Consider the following 13,424-nt stretch of genomic DNA (forward strand, 5'->3'; position numbering starts at 1 on the left):
TATATATATAAAAATATATATTAAAGATTTCTTTGTATTGGACTCTATACAGTTATTTTGTATTGAATCCAATACAAAATTATTTGAATTTCCCACCACACCTCCCACACGAACCGACAAATGCACTGATGTCACCGGGAAACACCGGAGAACATCTCTGCACACGCCGGGAGAAGATCGAAGAAGGAGGACACCATCGGGATTACCACTTTTTGCATGAAAATCCACCCGGAATCCCACTCGGGATTACCACTTGGGGGGTAATAAATCAGGCTCAATAGGAGGTGTGTCAGACCACCACTTACACTAGCTTTGGTTCTTCTTTACATTGTATAGTGGGGCACTGACATTTTTAAAGACACTGGCAAGCAACAAAAAACAGTTTAGTAAGTTTTTTTTCAGCATATAACAATTAACTGAATTCTCCATTTACAAGCAAATTTAAAAGCAAACTACAATTGGGCTTTAATGTAAAATCAATCCTCAGTATGATAAAAGTTCAATATAGCCACTATTCCCCAACTCATTAAGACATGTATTCCATGGACAGTGGATAAATCACTTACTGACTGGTTTTCCAGGTGGGCACAGTGTAGTCATAATGTCATGAAGTTGTTCTTGTAAAAGATTTACCATAAATATCTCCGAAGGAGAAATCTGAAAGAACTGTTCCTACAATTGCAAAAGAAATAGAATACGTAAAATGCCTATTGAAGCCATAAGGAACAATATTAGGAAACATAAATATTTCATGTTGTGTTTGATATACAAAATCTTTTCTACCTAAAAAACACATCACATTATTGATTACACAGCTCAACAAAGTTTTTTTTTTCACTTGCCAAGGATTTTTTAAAATAATTAGTGTATTTCAGGTCTGCTGAATCCAGAAATATCATCAGTTTTATTGAATTGGTTCTAGTTCTTGTGATACAGGAATCGGAATAGATGATTTTACCAACAACAAATGTTAACACAACACATTATCATCAATCTTTTTTACACCAATGTTTTGCATTTTATATAATAAATGTAGCATTATTTCCATGTAACTTTCATTTGCCTTTTTTTGTTTATTCATACATTTTCTTTTTTTACAGAAATATGAGTTCTTCAAGAAGAAGTTGTTTAAATGACCCTCATGTATTTTGCTACATTTGTGGTGAATATTCTCAGCGAGAACAGAGAAGAAACATTACAGAACTTGTGAAACAAGCATATCTTGCATATTTTGGTAAAAAACAGGGAATCAAGATAAGTATTGGTCTCCCCATATGGTATGCAAAACTTGTGTCTACGAAAAATGGAAAACTGAAAAGTTTGAAATTTGGTGTACCTATGGTATGGCGAGAGCCCAGAAATCATCATAATGATTGGTAATTTTGTGCTGTGAATGTAAAAGGTTTCAATTGTTACAAGAAAAACAAGTAGGAGTACCCTGATTTGGAATCAGCAAGACGACCTGTGCCGGATGGTGCTGATGTTCCCATACCAGTGTTCAGTACACTCCCTGATATTCCTGTATCCGACATGGAGGATTTACAGGGTTTGGAGCGTAATCCAGGAGTTAGGAGTGGAAGTGAATATGAAGAAAGTGTTTCATCAAACCAGTAGTTCTCCCAAGAAGACCTCAATGATTTATTACGTGACCGAAGTCTGTCAAAACAAGCATCTGAACTTTTAGCATCCAGGCTAAAAGAAAAGAACTGTCTCAGACCGGAAGGTAAAATAACAGTTTATAGGACAAGAGAAGTGACACTCCTACCATATATTTCAGTGAAGATGGAGACTTTGTGTACTGTTGTAACATCCCTGGATTACTAGTCCATATGGGAGTACCAGAATTTCGAGCAGAAGACTAGCGTCTTTTCATAGACAGTTCCACTCGAAGTTTGAAATCTGTTTTACTGCATAATGGCAAATGCTATGCATCAATTCCTATGGGTAACTCAACAAAACTTAAAGAAGAATATGAAAATATCAAAATGGTCTTACAAAAGCTTTGCTATCATGAACACCAATGGTCCATTTGTGTTGATTTAAAAATCATGAACATCCTACTTGGACAGCAAAGTGGATACACAAAGTACCCATGTTTCATTTGCTTGTGGGATAGTAGAGCAAAGCAGGATTACTGGAAAAAAGTGACATGGCCTCCAAGGGAAACATGAAAAAAGGTGCAGCGAACATCATTACCGAGCCAATGGTTGACAAAGGAAAAAAATCTTTCTCCCTCCACTACACAATATGTTAGAGCTCTGAACAAGGACAGTGATTGCTTCAAATACATTTGTAGATTCTTCCCTGGATTGAGTACTGAAAAATTAAAAGCAGGAATCTTGGATGGACCCCAGATTTGGAAACTGATAAATGATTCAAATTTCAAAAGTTACATGACTGATACTGAAGCTTTAGCCTGGCACAGCTATGTCATGGTTGTCAGGAACTTCTTGGGTAACCATAAAGCACAAAATTACGAAGAACTGGTACAAAACTTGCTCTTAAACTTTAAAAATGTGGGTGCTACTATGAGCATAAAGGTACACTATCTCTATAGCCATTTGCAAAAATTTCCAGAAAACCCTGGCGATTTCAGTGAGGAACAAGAGGAGAGGTTACATCAAGATATAAAGGTGATAGGAGAAAGCTATTGGGGGCAGATGGGATAGACACATGATGGTAGACTACTGCTCGAGCTTTCAACGTGATTGTCCTGATCAACAGCATAAAAGAAAATCATACAGAATTTTTCAATTACTTATTTGTGATTAGTTTTGTAAATATACTGAATATAGAATATATTGACATTAGGTATTTGAAAAAATTAATTTTGTATACGTAGGCATATCTAGTTTAATTTTGTGTAATTGTCATGTCAATTTCATTAGTTTTCTATTAGGGTATTATTGAGGTCATTATTTAAAAACTAGAGCCAATCCAGCAAAACCAATGACATATTTAGAATCTGTGCATTAAACATAACCTAAAATGACTTTAATCTGTTTGGCAAGAAAATGTTTGTTGACCAGTGTTATAGTTTTGACTCATCTTAATGTTTTTCAGTTTTTGGAAATTGGCGTCATAGGACTGAGCACTGAAAATTCAATAATAACTAAACAATAAACAAGTATATGTCTATCCAAAACTTTTTTAAAGTTATGAACATACCGTAGTAGGAGAAGGTTAAAAACCCCTATTTTTTAACCATAATGCTCCAAAAAATTAGGGGTACACTGAAATTATGTATAAGACCTCGATGGGTGAAATTTTCAGGTTGAAAATCAAAGTAAAAAAATTAAATCACAGAATGATTAATAGTTGATATAAAAAATCTAAGTTCAAGGACTCTCACACATTTTAAACTGTATATACATGACTGTATTGGCAATTTTACCAAGCATATATTCTTACAAATAATGAATTGTTATACTTACTGCTTGTCTCCACAAATAAGCATTAAGTGACCCAGTTTCATCTTCTAGTGTAAGACTCATAACAAATGTATAAGTTAGGGGTTCAATACCCAATGCTAAATCCACAAAAAAAAAACACAGAAAAATAATGTTTAGCTGTTTTTATTATATTTTTATACACATCAATTTTGTTTAGATAAAAGCAAACTCAAAGTACTCATAACCTTCTTTTATTAACTGACAAGTGCCTACCACATGCAAATGCTCTTGTCATATATGTATTGCACGGCAGACTTTCCTAGTGAATTTGTCAAAGACAAAAGTAGAATATCCACTTTTTTTAATGATTAGTGATATTATTTTCCTGATTTGAAAGGCCTGAGGGGCTATGGGCTGAACATGGTCCTGTAGTGGACATGCAAGCATGGCATGTAAATGGGGTTTGCTGCTGACCATATAAAGGGGTGTTCTGACCACCTATTGGATTCTCCACAAAAAGCATTTTATAATACAACACAGAGAGGGAAGCAATGAAGTGCAGCTCAAAGCACAGTTATAGCTGTCAGGATTGGGTAGGAGAAGAACTTACTATAGTGGTACAAGCGAGAAAAAAAATAAATCAAATATTGCAGCAGTAAAAGTCATTTATGAACTGCTTGACACATTTTATAACAGAATTTTTTAGTTAGATTAACTTCCTGCTCTTCTCTTGTTTTCTGATGGTATTATCCTCAGTGTCTGGGCTTATTCTCTATGTATGGGCACAGCACAGTTGCACTCTGGTCTATATGGTGGGTGTAATACTCCGCATTTTAGGAGTTCTGAATATGTTTACACTACACAGTAGCACTGTTCATTCTGTTTTTTATTCTGTATGTATGATCCCTCTCTAGAGGGTTCAATTATTAGCATCCTACAATGCCCATTATCTTTTGAAGTAAATTACCTTAAAAAATATAAACTATCTATATAATAGATATTATACATTATTTCGTAGAACAATATCACCAGTAGAATCTCAACATTCAACACACTAACTGGTGTGACAGTTGTCTGCACATGCTGTGATTCTATTCTCTGGCCTCTACATTACTACTGTGTACTAAGGTAACATAGTGTAGGTACAACAGTTAGGTCCACAAATATTTGGACAGACAACTTTTTTCTAATTTTGGTTCTGTACATTACCACAATTAATTTTAAATGAAACAACTCAGATGCCATTGAACTGCAGACGTTCAGCTTTAATTCAGTGGGTTGAACAAAAAGATTGTATAAGAATGTGAGGAACTAAAGCCTTTTTTTACACAATCACTTCATTTCAGGGGCTCAAAAGTTTTTGGACAATTGGCTCAAAGGCTATTTCATGGGCTGGGGTGGGCAATCTAAAAAAGCCCAAGAATCGAAAAACATTCTTTAGACAGATGAAACCAAGATCAACCTTTACCAGAATGATGGCAAGAAAAAAGTATGGAGAAGGTGTGGAACAGCTCATGATCCAAAGCTTATCACATGATCTGTAAAACATGGCGGAGGCAGAGTGATGGCTTGCGCGTGCATGGCTGCCAGTGGCACTGGGACACTAGTGTTTATTCATGATGTGACTGACACAGGACAGAAGCAGCCGAATGAATTCTGAGGTGTTCAAAGACATACTGTCTGCTCAAATCCAGCTAAATGCAGTCAAACTGATTGGGAGGCGTTTCGTAATACAGATGGACAATGACCCAAAACATACAGCCAAAGCAATCCAGGAGTTTATTAAAGCGAAATATTCTTGAATGGCCAAGTCAGTCACCTGATCTGAACCCAATTGAGCATGCATTTCACTTGTTGAAGATTAAACTTTGGACAGAAAGGCCCACAAACAAACAGCAACTGAAAGCCACTGCAGTAAAGGCCTGGCAGAGCATTAAACAGGAGGAAACCCAGCATCTGGTGATGCCCATGAGTTCAAGACTACAGGCTGGCATTGCCAGCAAAGGATTTTCAACCAAGTATTAGAAATAAACATTTTATTTTCAGCTTTTTAATTTGTCCAATTACTTTTAAGCCCCTGAAATGAAGTGATTGTGTAAAAAAAAAGGCTTTAGTTCTTCACATTTTTATGCAATCATTTTTGTTCAACCCACTGAAATAAAGCTGAAAGTCTCCAGTTCAACTACATTTGAGTTGTTTCATTTAAAATGAATTGTGGTAATGTACAGACCAAAGTTAGAAAAAAGTTGTCTCTGTCCAAATATTTATGGACTGAACTGTAAATCATAGCCTCGGGCAGGGGTCAGAGGTAGCCAACACCATAGAAAATGCCCAGCAAGAAAGTAATGATTATAGGAATGGTTGGTGGGATAAATGAATATAAAATATCTTTAGCCGGGGATTTTTAATTTACCAGTGTTATTAAATGTTACAAAAAAAACATATTTTTTTTTTATAGAATAACATAGAAATTGTTATTGCCTTCTCATACTTTACCTTTTGCTATTTCAGTAGCATTCCAGGATCCATCACTGGGTAGAGAACTAAGTGCTTCTATAGATTTGAGGCTTGAACATTTTCTGCACCTAAAAAAGTTAAGCAGAGGTAATTGAGCTGGTGGCTGTAGACTGTCAAATTAGTATAGAGCTGAGCCTGAGCAACACCACTTTATTGATATTACTTGGAAACTGTTGTTTTGTTTCTTGCTCCTAACCTGGATTGAATGACAATATATTCAAGTGAGCTATGAAAGATATGCTGGCATAATGCCTTTATGAAAAGTTGTTTTGTGAAGCTGGTGCATTGTGCTGAGCTTCTTGTTCATACAGTTCACTCCTAGCCTCTGCCACCCCAAGACTGACTACATTACATTGCCCACAATGAAGGAAAAAAACATATTTGTGTGTGTGTGTGTGACCATACCCATAATGCCATCTGTTGCCTTGAATAAGAAATGGAGTTGAAAGATCTAATTCTAGATCGGCCTGGTTAGCCTTTACTGGGATTATACTGTTAAACTCTCTTGATAGTTTGCAGAACTCTTTGAAAGTCCCACCTACAAAAAAGAAAATAAGTATTTAAAGAGTATAGAACAGGAAGATAACAAAATTCAATATATATATATATATATATATATATAATTCAAACTCAGAGTCTGTTGTAATGTTGTGCTGTAATGCACCAAAATACACAGATTTGAACCATCTGTGTGCTCAGTGAATTGCATGAAAAGGGTATGTTTGGCCTTATGTACTGCATATATAATGCATAGGTTGGTTCTCACTGACTATACATGGCCTATGCTTACCCACGTGTTGATTTTAAATATTCACGAACCACAGAAGAGTATAGAGTTCACAATCTAATCACTATTGTCAGATATACTTCCAGTGAAAAAGTATAATCTGGCCATATTGGTTCACATACCCTGGCTAAAATTTGTCTGTGGTTAGTAAAATCATACTTTTTTTTGTAATATTTATTAAAACAGTGATTCACATTTTCCATAACATCTGAATGTTGAACCCTGGTAGCCATTGAGCAATGCAGAGTTTTGAGTTTGTCTTGCAGTCATTATAACATAAAATCCTTTCAAAAACAACTGTCCCAGAAAGCGATTTTCCAAAAAAAGATGACAATGATATTAACCCTTATCCCCTATTCCTATTGACCATTTAGACCAGTGGCCGCTAACCTTTTCAGTCCCGCAGGACCACTAAAATTACCGGGTGTCAATCAAAGGGGGCGAAACCTCTCCTGTAGTGACGACATCATGACTCGTCCCACTACCCTATCGCATATCTGTGCCTGCGATGGGAGAATGGGCAGGTTTGTGCCCACTGCCCACTACCCTGAGCCTTGGATTTGTACAGGGGTCTTGGTCCACGGCTCTGGCCAGTGCGCCCCTCTCCTGACCCTGCCTGGGGGGGTGGACTGGCCAGAGCCGCGGACCACCAACATTTTTTCGCGCACCACGACCGCTGATGTCCTGTCTAACATGTTTTAGGCACTGGGAGCTAGACGGAAAACAGCAAGCAAGGCCTTGTTGTGCTGATGTTATTTTTTTTAGTTCATTGATCAGGAAGGGCACATAGAAAGCTGCAAAGCCTAAAAAAATAACATGCAGATGGCTCCCAAAACATGCATCACATTTTAATTACCACCCCATCCCTGCCTAACAAGAGCTGTAGCAGCAATGTAGCCTGCAGTTATTGTAAAGCAGCACAAAACAAATAATGTGTCAGGCTTGGCACAGAGTACATAGGAAGTAGATTGTAACCACCTAAGTAAAGTAATGTCTGCCTTTGGGGGAGAGAATATTACATTTATTTCAGTTGTTTTAATTGTATTAGCATGTGTAAATGACAGCTAGGCTCTGCAGCAAAATAAATAACCATCTGTCCAGTTTCTTCCACAAGTCTGGTAACAGCTTTAAATAAGAACTACAGTCAGGATAAAAAGAAATGCCAATAAACTTTCATAACATTAGCTGCCTAATCTTGGTATTTTTCTTTATGACAGCGAACTGCAGAACACACCCAAACTAAATGTTACAAAGCTCTTTCTGGGAGCAACCTTCTGGTGAAAAGGAGGGAAAGATACAGTGGAGCTGCTGCTGAATGAAATTGCTTGTCTTTACGTGAACTGGCAATTGTTTCCAAATGAAACAGACTGTAATGCAGGGTAAAGACTACACGGAGCATTATATTTTTATCCTGCAAGGTTCATGTAATGGAGAATATTTGCCTCCAATAATCTAATCTGTTCCATTTCTAATTTCCCCATGCTAAAGATACCACTAAAATAGACTGCTATAAGTACAGTTCAGAGGTGCCTGAAAAATGCCACAATTAAAACATTTTTTAAAGCTGCTACTTTCCTGACTTTCCTGTGATTTACCAGATTGTTAATTTTGCTACCAACAGATAAAGTGTTCTCTCTCATTCAAAGTATTTGATTCAGCACCTATTGTAACTTCATCTCTATTGGGTAAGGTTGACTTCAAAGTAGCTTACAACTTGACATTATACAAGTATATATCAGCAACACACACAAGTGACAGTAACCTTGGAATCATATTCATTTACTTCAAAATGTTATTAGACATACCAGCTTTTGACAGGCCAAAAAAAATCCTATTAACAAAAAACAACCATTGTGATCAGAGAATATCCACAGTGGCTTCTGAAGATGGCAGGATTCGGAAAGGGATTCCAATGAGTATAGAGGCAGTAAACATGAGCAGGGACAGAAACAAAAGCAAGGTTGTACAGTGTCAGCAGAGAGCAGAATGTCCTCTTTACTATGCAGGCTGGCACAAGCACAAAGTACGAGAGACCACACCTAATCCCATACACCAAAACAACATCTGCTGTGGATGAATAGGTTCCACAGTCATAAGAAACATCATGTTAGACTTTAGACTGATATCACACCTATAGTAACAGGTTTTGATACTTTAAAAGGTTCACTGTGGTAAAAACTGAAAATGAGGCCCAGAGATGCACACAAGGAGCAGATCCTACCTGTGCAGGGCTATTGCTTTTACCTTAGTTATACTGTACTATGGTGCTCCTGAACCTTTGATGCTCACCTGGGGATTCCTTTTACTTCCCAGTACTGTACTTGTAATGCAGGCATGGTACTACTAAACATGTATAAAGTAGGATCTTTGCTGTTTGCTGGAAAAATGAACCTGTTTGTACATCAATTATAGGAAGAGGGGAGAAGCTGCCCTTTATATATTCAGGAAGCAGACATACCAACTCCAAATGTTACTAACCTTTGCAAATCTTACCGATGTATATTAAAAACGGGAGCTTTCCTATTGAGGCACAACTGTTTTTTTGGATAGAAAAAGTAGCTCCCACGGTCATTTCCATTGTACAGATATGGATATATTAAAAATATTTATACCTTACCATTTAATACATTTTTTTATTCCCTAAACTAATCACAACAATATTTTGGCTTTATATGGAATGTAAAATCAGAACGTATGCCAATTGAAAGAGCCTTTCAAATGGGTGAACAGTATATAAGTAAATTAAGTTTAACTTTAATACAATAAATCTTTTATGATGCATTCATTCACATAATTCATGCTTTTGTTTTTAATTTCTGTACCTAACATTACAAAGAACAGTATTATGGGTGTAAACAGTTTTTAAATGAGGTTATGGTGCCACCCAGTGGTAGAAGTTATGATCTGCATCTGTGGCTTACCTTCCACCATGATAAGTGATTCCTCTGGATTTTGTAGTATGTCATATTTTTTTACAAAATGAATAGTCACTGTTCTGTCTTCATGATGTCTCTTCCACATGACAGACTGATACCAATATGCATTTTGACTATCTGAGTCGGGACAACTGGTGCTGTTTACTTGGAAACTTTTGTCAAGCTTTTCTTCATCTGGAATATCTTGCCTAATAAAGAAAACATATCCACAATACAATTCCACTAAGTTAGAAGAAATTAGGTCACAACAGTAAACTGGTCAATGGTTGTACACAGACCAGGCTTAGTAAAGGTACAATGCTCAGGATCTTAAAACACTGTCCAGTTACACTGCACTCACAAAATAGAATATGAAGCCAGCCAAACATGTCAAATGAAGCCTATAAACATTTTCTTGGATGGTGTCCATAAACAGATGTAAACCTAATCGATAAACTTTAACATAGTAATGGAATTCCAAAAAATGTTTTCAAATTTTTAACTTTTATTAAAATAGGACTAGGTAATATTTCAGAAAAACAAATACGACCTGGTGATCCTGCCATGAAGGGTTTTGATAAGACACTTCCTTCTATGAGTTATAGTTTGGACCCTGTATTCACACACCTGTTGAAGACTGCAAATGGCTGCGCTGACACTGACAGACACACACACACACACACACCTACACACACACAACAGGGAATGTCTATTCTAGGGGTGTGGATTATTTTTATTCCAAAAAGACTGACAATCACTTGGTCTTGTTACAGGATGTCTGCCTATGCCATGCACCACTTTCCTAGGAAGACTTCAAAACTTTTATCATTTTTGTATAACCAAACTCTTAAAATGTTATAATAATATTATTTTTTCTGTGTGGTTCTGTGTATTAATTTGCTATTCAGTTTTCAGAACCAGTGTAATAAAATGTCAGGCTGGAATTTCTAGAGAATTATTGGTCAGATGAAATTGTGAAATTTGACAGAAAACATAGTGATTTGCGGCTATGAGTGGGATTTATTTTTTCATATGCAAACAAGCCTTTTTTACTCATCTGGAATGGTTACCAGGAAATTAGTTCCATCACTTAATTCATAAAATACAGCATTAAACATGGAATACAGAGGAGAATGATGATTACTGTCCATATGAAAGTTGTTCTATTTGTAATCTAAATTTATAACAGCATAGCTGAAACAGGCCAACAGCGAGCAGAAATAATAATCTACTTTTTATTCATGTATGCGTCCACATAGAATTAAGGCTGCTTAAACACATCAGATAACTGTTGCCCAACAAATGGTCATGCTTGTTTCGGATGAGAATCCAATAAGTGTACAGCGGTCACCCGACATCATTTAGCAATGAACAACAATAAGGAACGACCATTATGAATGTCAGTGAAGGGGTGCTGCTTGGTTGTCCTCTCCCTCCCCTCTCCAAAGAGCATAAAAGGTGTTGTGTGTACAGCGCTCATTTGTTCATCTGTCACTGCAAACAATCATAAAAGAATCCTACATGTGTACGTGGCCTTACAGCTAGGGGACATCAGTGGGAACTAATATATATATATATTACATATAGTCAAAAGGTACCAAACTGCTCATTGCTCAAGGAACCTCTAACAACTTCTGGAGGAACCCTAATTGAGAAACACTGGTCCAGTGTGACCTACTACTATGTAATTGGAATGTGATAGATAACCCATGCATAACCAAGGGGAGTATACGGATTCCATGTATTGTCCTGGTCAAGATTGGAAATGGGGACCCTTTAGCTGCAAAAGGCCCTAAAGGTATTGAATAATATTTAGGGGTTTTCCACCATATCTATAGGTTTACCCTGCCTGCTACCACTCTGAGCAACTTAATCATAAATATGTAAAGGTACCATTTACTGCAGGACTGGGATTTTCATGTTATTACTTATACCGAGGTCAACTGACTTTTTGTTTAATCTGTTTCAAAAGTTTAGAATTGCAGAGATTTGCTTTTAACAAGATGCCAGTTACATGTCTGTGAATGATATGATATGACTAGGACAAGGTAAGATGTTACGTATGGCAGATATAGACATGTACATGGTGATATGTCAAAGGCTGCATGTTACAGTACAAAAGGGTCCTTGGTTTTATCATCTGTAATATGGAGTTTAAAATAAACATGATGTAAGTCAGAATTTCCTCTGAAAGTATGAAACAGACCAATACCCTGAAATAATACTGTACCCATTTATAGCTGTTCTGGCTCCTGGAGCTAAATGATTAAAAACACTGTGTAACACACTTGGGTCTATTTCTCAAAAAGGGGAGAAAATAACTTTTTCTTCTCTTTTAGAAAAAATCCGCTCTAACTTAAACAATGCTAGAGTATGAAAATGGGAAAATTTTACTCTTTTCTTCCTTCTAAAGACTAGCAGAATAGTGTATACAAATGTCAATCAGAACCCACTTAAATGGAGTACTAATCGCCACTTTCTTCAATCTCATTGTCATCTTACATCAGGAAAAAGGATTACTGAAAGACAAACTTTAAAACAGCACACAAATTCCTCTGGTCTAATGTGATCCTCTGTAACAATAATCATCTACTAATTTATCAGGTAATTCCTAAATATCCAACCAATTAAAGCCAGTCCAATTTTATTTTTCTATCAGACAACTCCGGTATAAACAAGGAGGAAAAGAAGGCTTTCTTCACTTTCTTCAATTCTGTAGCTATTATGTGATCCCTTATTTATTTTCATAGGCTATTGAGAAAATATTTTATCCATACACTTGTAGCTCTAAGATTTACTTTATAACTCTAGATTTCAGTAACAACTAAAAACCTTTGTTCGCAGTGCATTTGTGATAGAGATACAGAGAATCATTATTTGTTAAAAAGTGCAGCCAAACACCAATTCTGAAGACATTAACATAGGAAACGACAGATTGAATCACCATGGATACAAAATTATAGAGTATGAATAGATTTATTTATGATTTGTTTCAAAGAGGTAATATCTCTTACATTTGCATCTCAATCTTTGAAGGCATTCTGTATGTAGGTCAGAATGTATGAAATATACTTACAATGAACTGCATTTAGAGCAGTGCAGCTTCACAGACTGATAGAGGTGCTGAGGTCGAAAACTTTTTAGTCGCACTCGGATACGATATTTCTGAGGAGGTTTAGTTTTAATGACCGTGCAGAGAGGAGTAGTAAGCCATCCCTGATGAGTAGGATGTACTGCAAAAAAAAGCAATATTGAATGTGTCCTCTAATGACATATGTCAAAACCAAGGAAAAAAATAGTTTTGCTGTTTAAATTTTGTAGTTAAAGACAAAAAATCAAATACATGTTCTTCCCCTAGTGGACCAAAACAGAAGAACTAACACTTTGGCTGCAATCTTTTTGCATAGAAATAATTACATTGAAACATTAGGAACCTTATTTCTACTAGTTTCAATATAACCAGATTACCAACATCAAGATGCTTCAAACAAACCCATAAAATATAAAAGCCACTATTAAATTTTTGCTTTTGTCTTATTTGTCCTTTATTTGCTACTTTCAGTTCCATTTACCTGCGACTCTCAAGGCACTTAATATGTGTAAGCTTCAAACAACTTTCCTTAACCTTTTAGAGCACCTTTCTGCTCCAATGTGGAGATGTAGACAGAGATCATAATAAGAGTGGTGGTGAGACCTTTTACTCAACTCAAGTATTGCTGAGACTTGCAGAATGCCTGTTGGTAGCTCCTTTAACATACGAGTCAAATTTCCTTGATGGTTGCTGCTTGAAGCTGAACTTGTGTTTTTGACTCC

At 36.3% G+C, this 13,424-nt stretch overlaps 1 protein-coding gene across 1 annotated transcript in view; it reads right to left on the reverse strand.

Moving 5' to 3' along the window:
- Positions 1-13,424, reverse strand: part of POT1 (protection of telomeres 1) — a 41,834-nt gene that overhangs the window by 3,960 nt on the left and 24,450 nt on the right. Inside the window, exons 9-14 of the mRNA XM_072401590.1 lie at positions 12,688-12,844; positions 9,618-9,820; positions 6,315-6,447; positions 5,889-5,977; positions 3,435-3,529; positions 567-672 (exon numbers count right to left, since the gene is read on the reverse strand). Coding sequence (XP_072257691.1) covers positions 567-672; positions 3,435-3,529; positions 5,889-5,977; positions 6,315-6,447; positions 9,618-9,820; positions 12,688-12,844 — 783 coding nt within the window. The remainder of the gene's footprint in view (positions 1-566; positions 673-3,434; positions 3,530-5,888; positions 5,978-6,314; positions 6,448-9,617; positions 9,821-12,687; positions 12,845-13,424) is intronic.

Source organism: Pyxicephalus adspersus, chromosome 2 (assembly GCF_032062135.1).
Source record: "Pyxicephalus adspersus chromosome 2, UCB_Pads_2.0, whole genome shotgun sequence".
Classification (NCBI taxonomy): domain Eukaryota; kingdom Metazoa; phylum Chordata; class Amphibia; order Anura; family Pyxicephalidae; genus Pyxicephalus; species Pyxicephalus adspersus.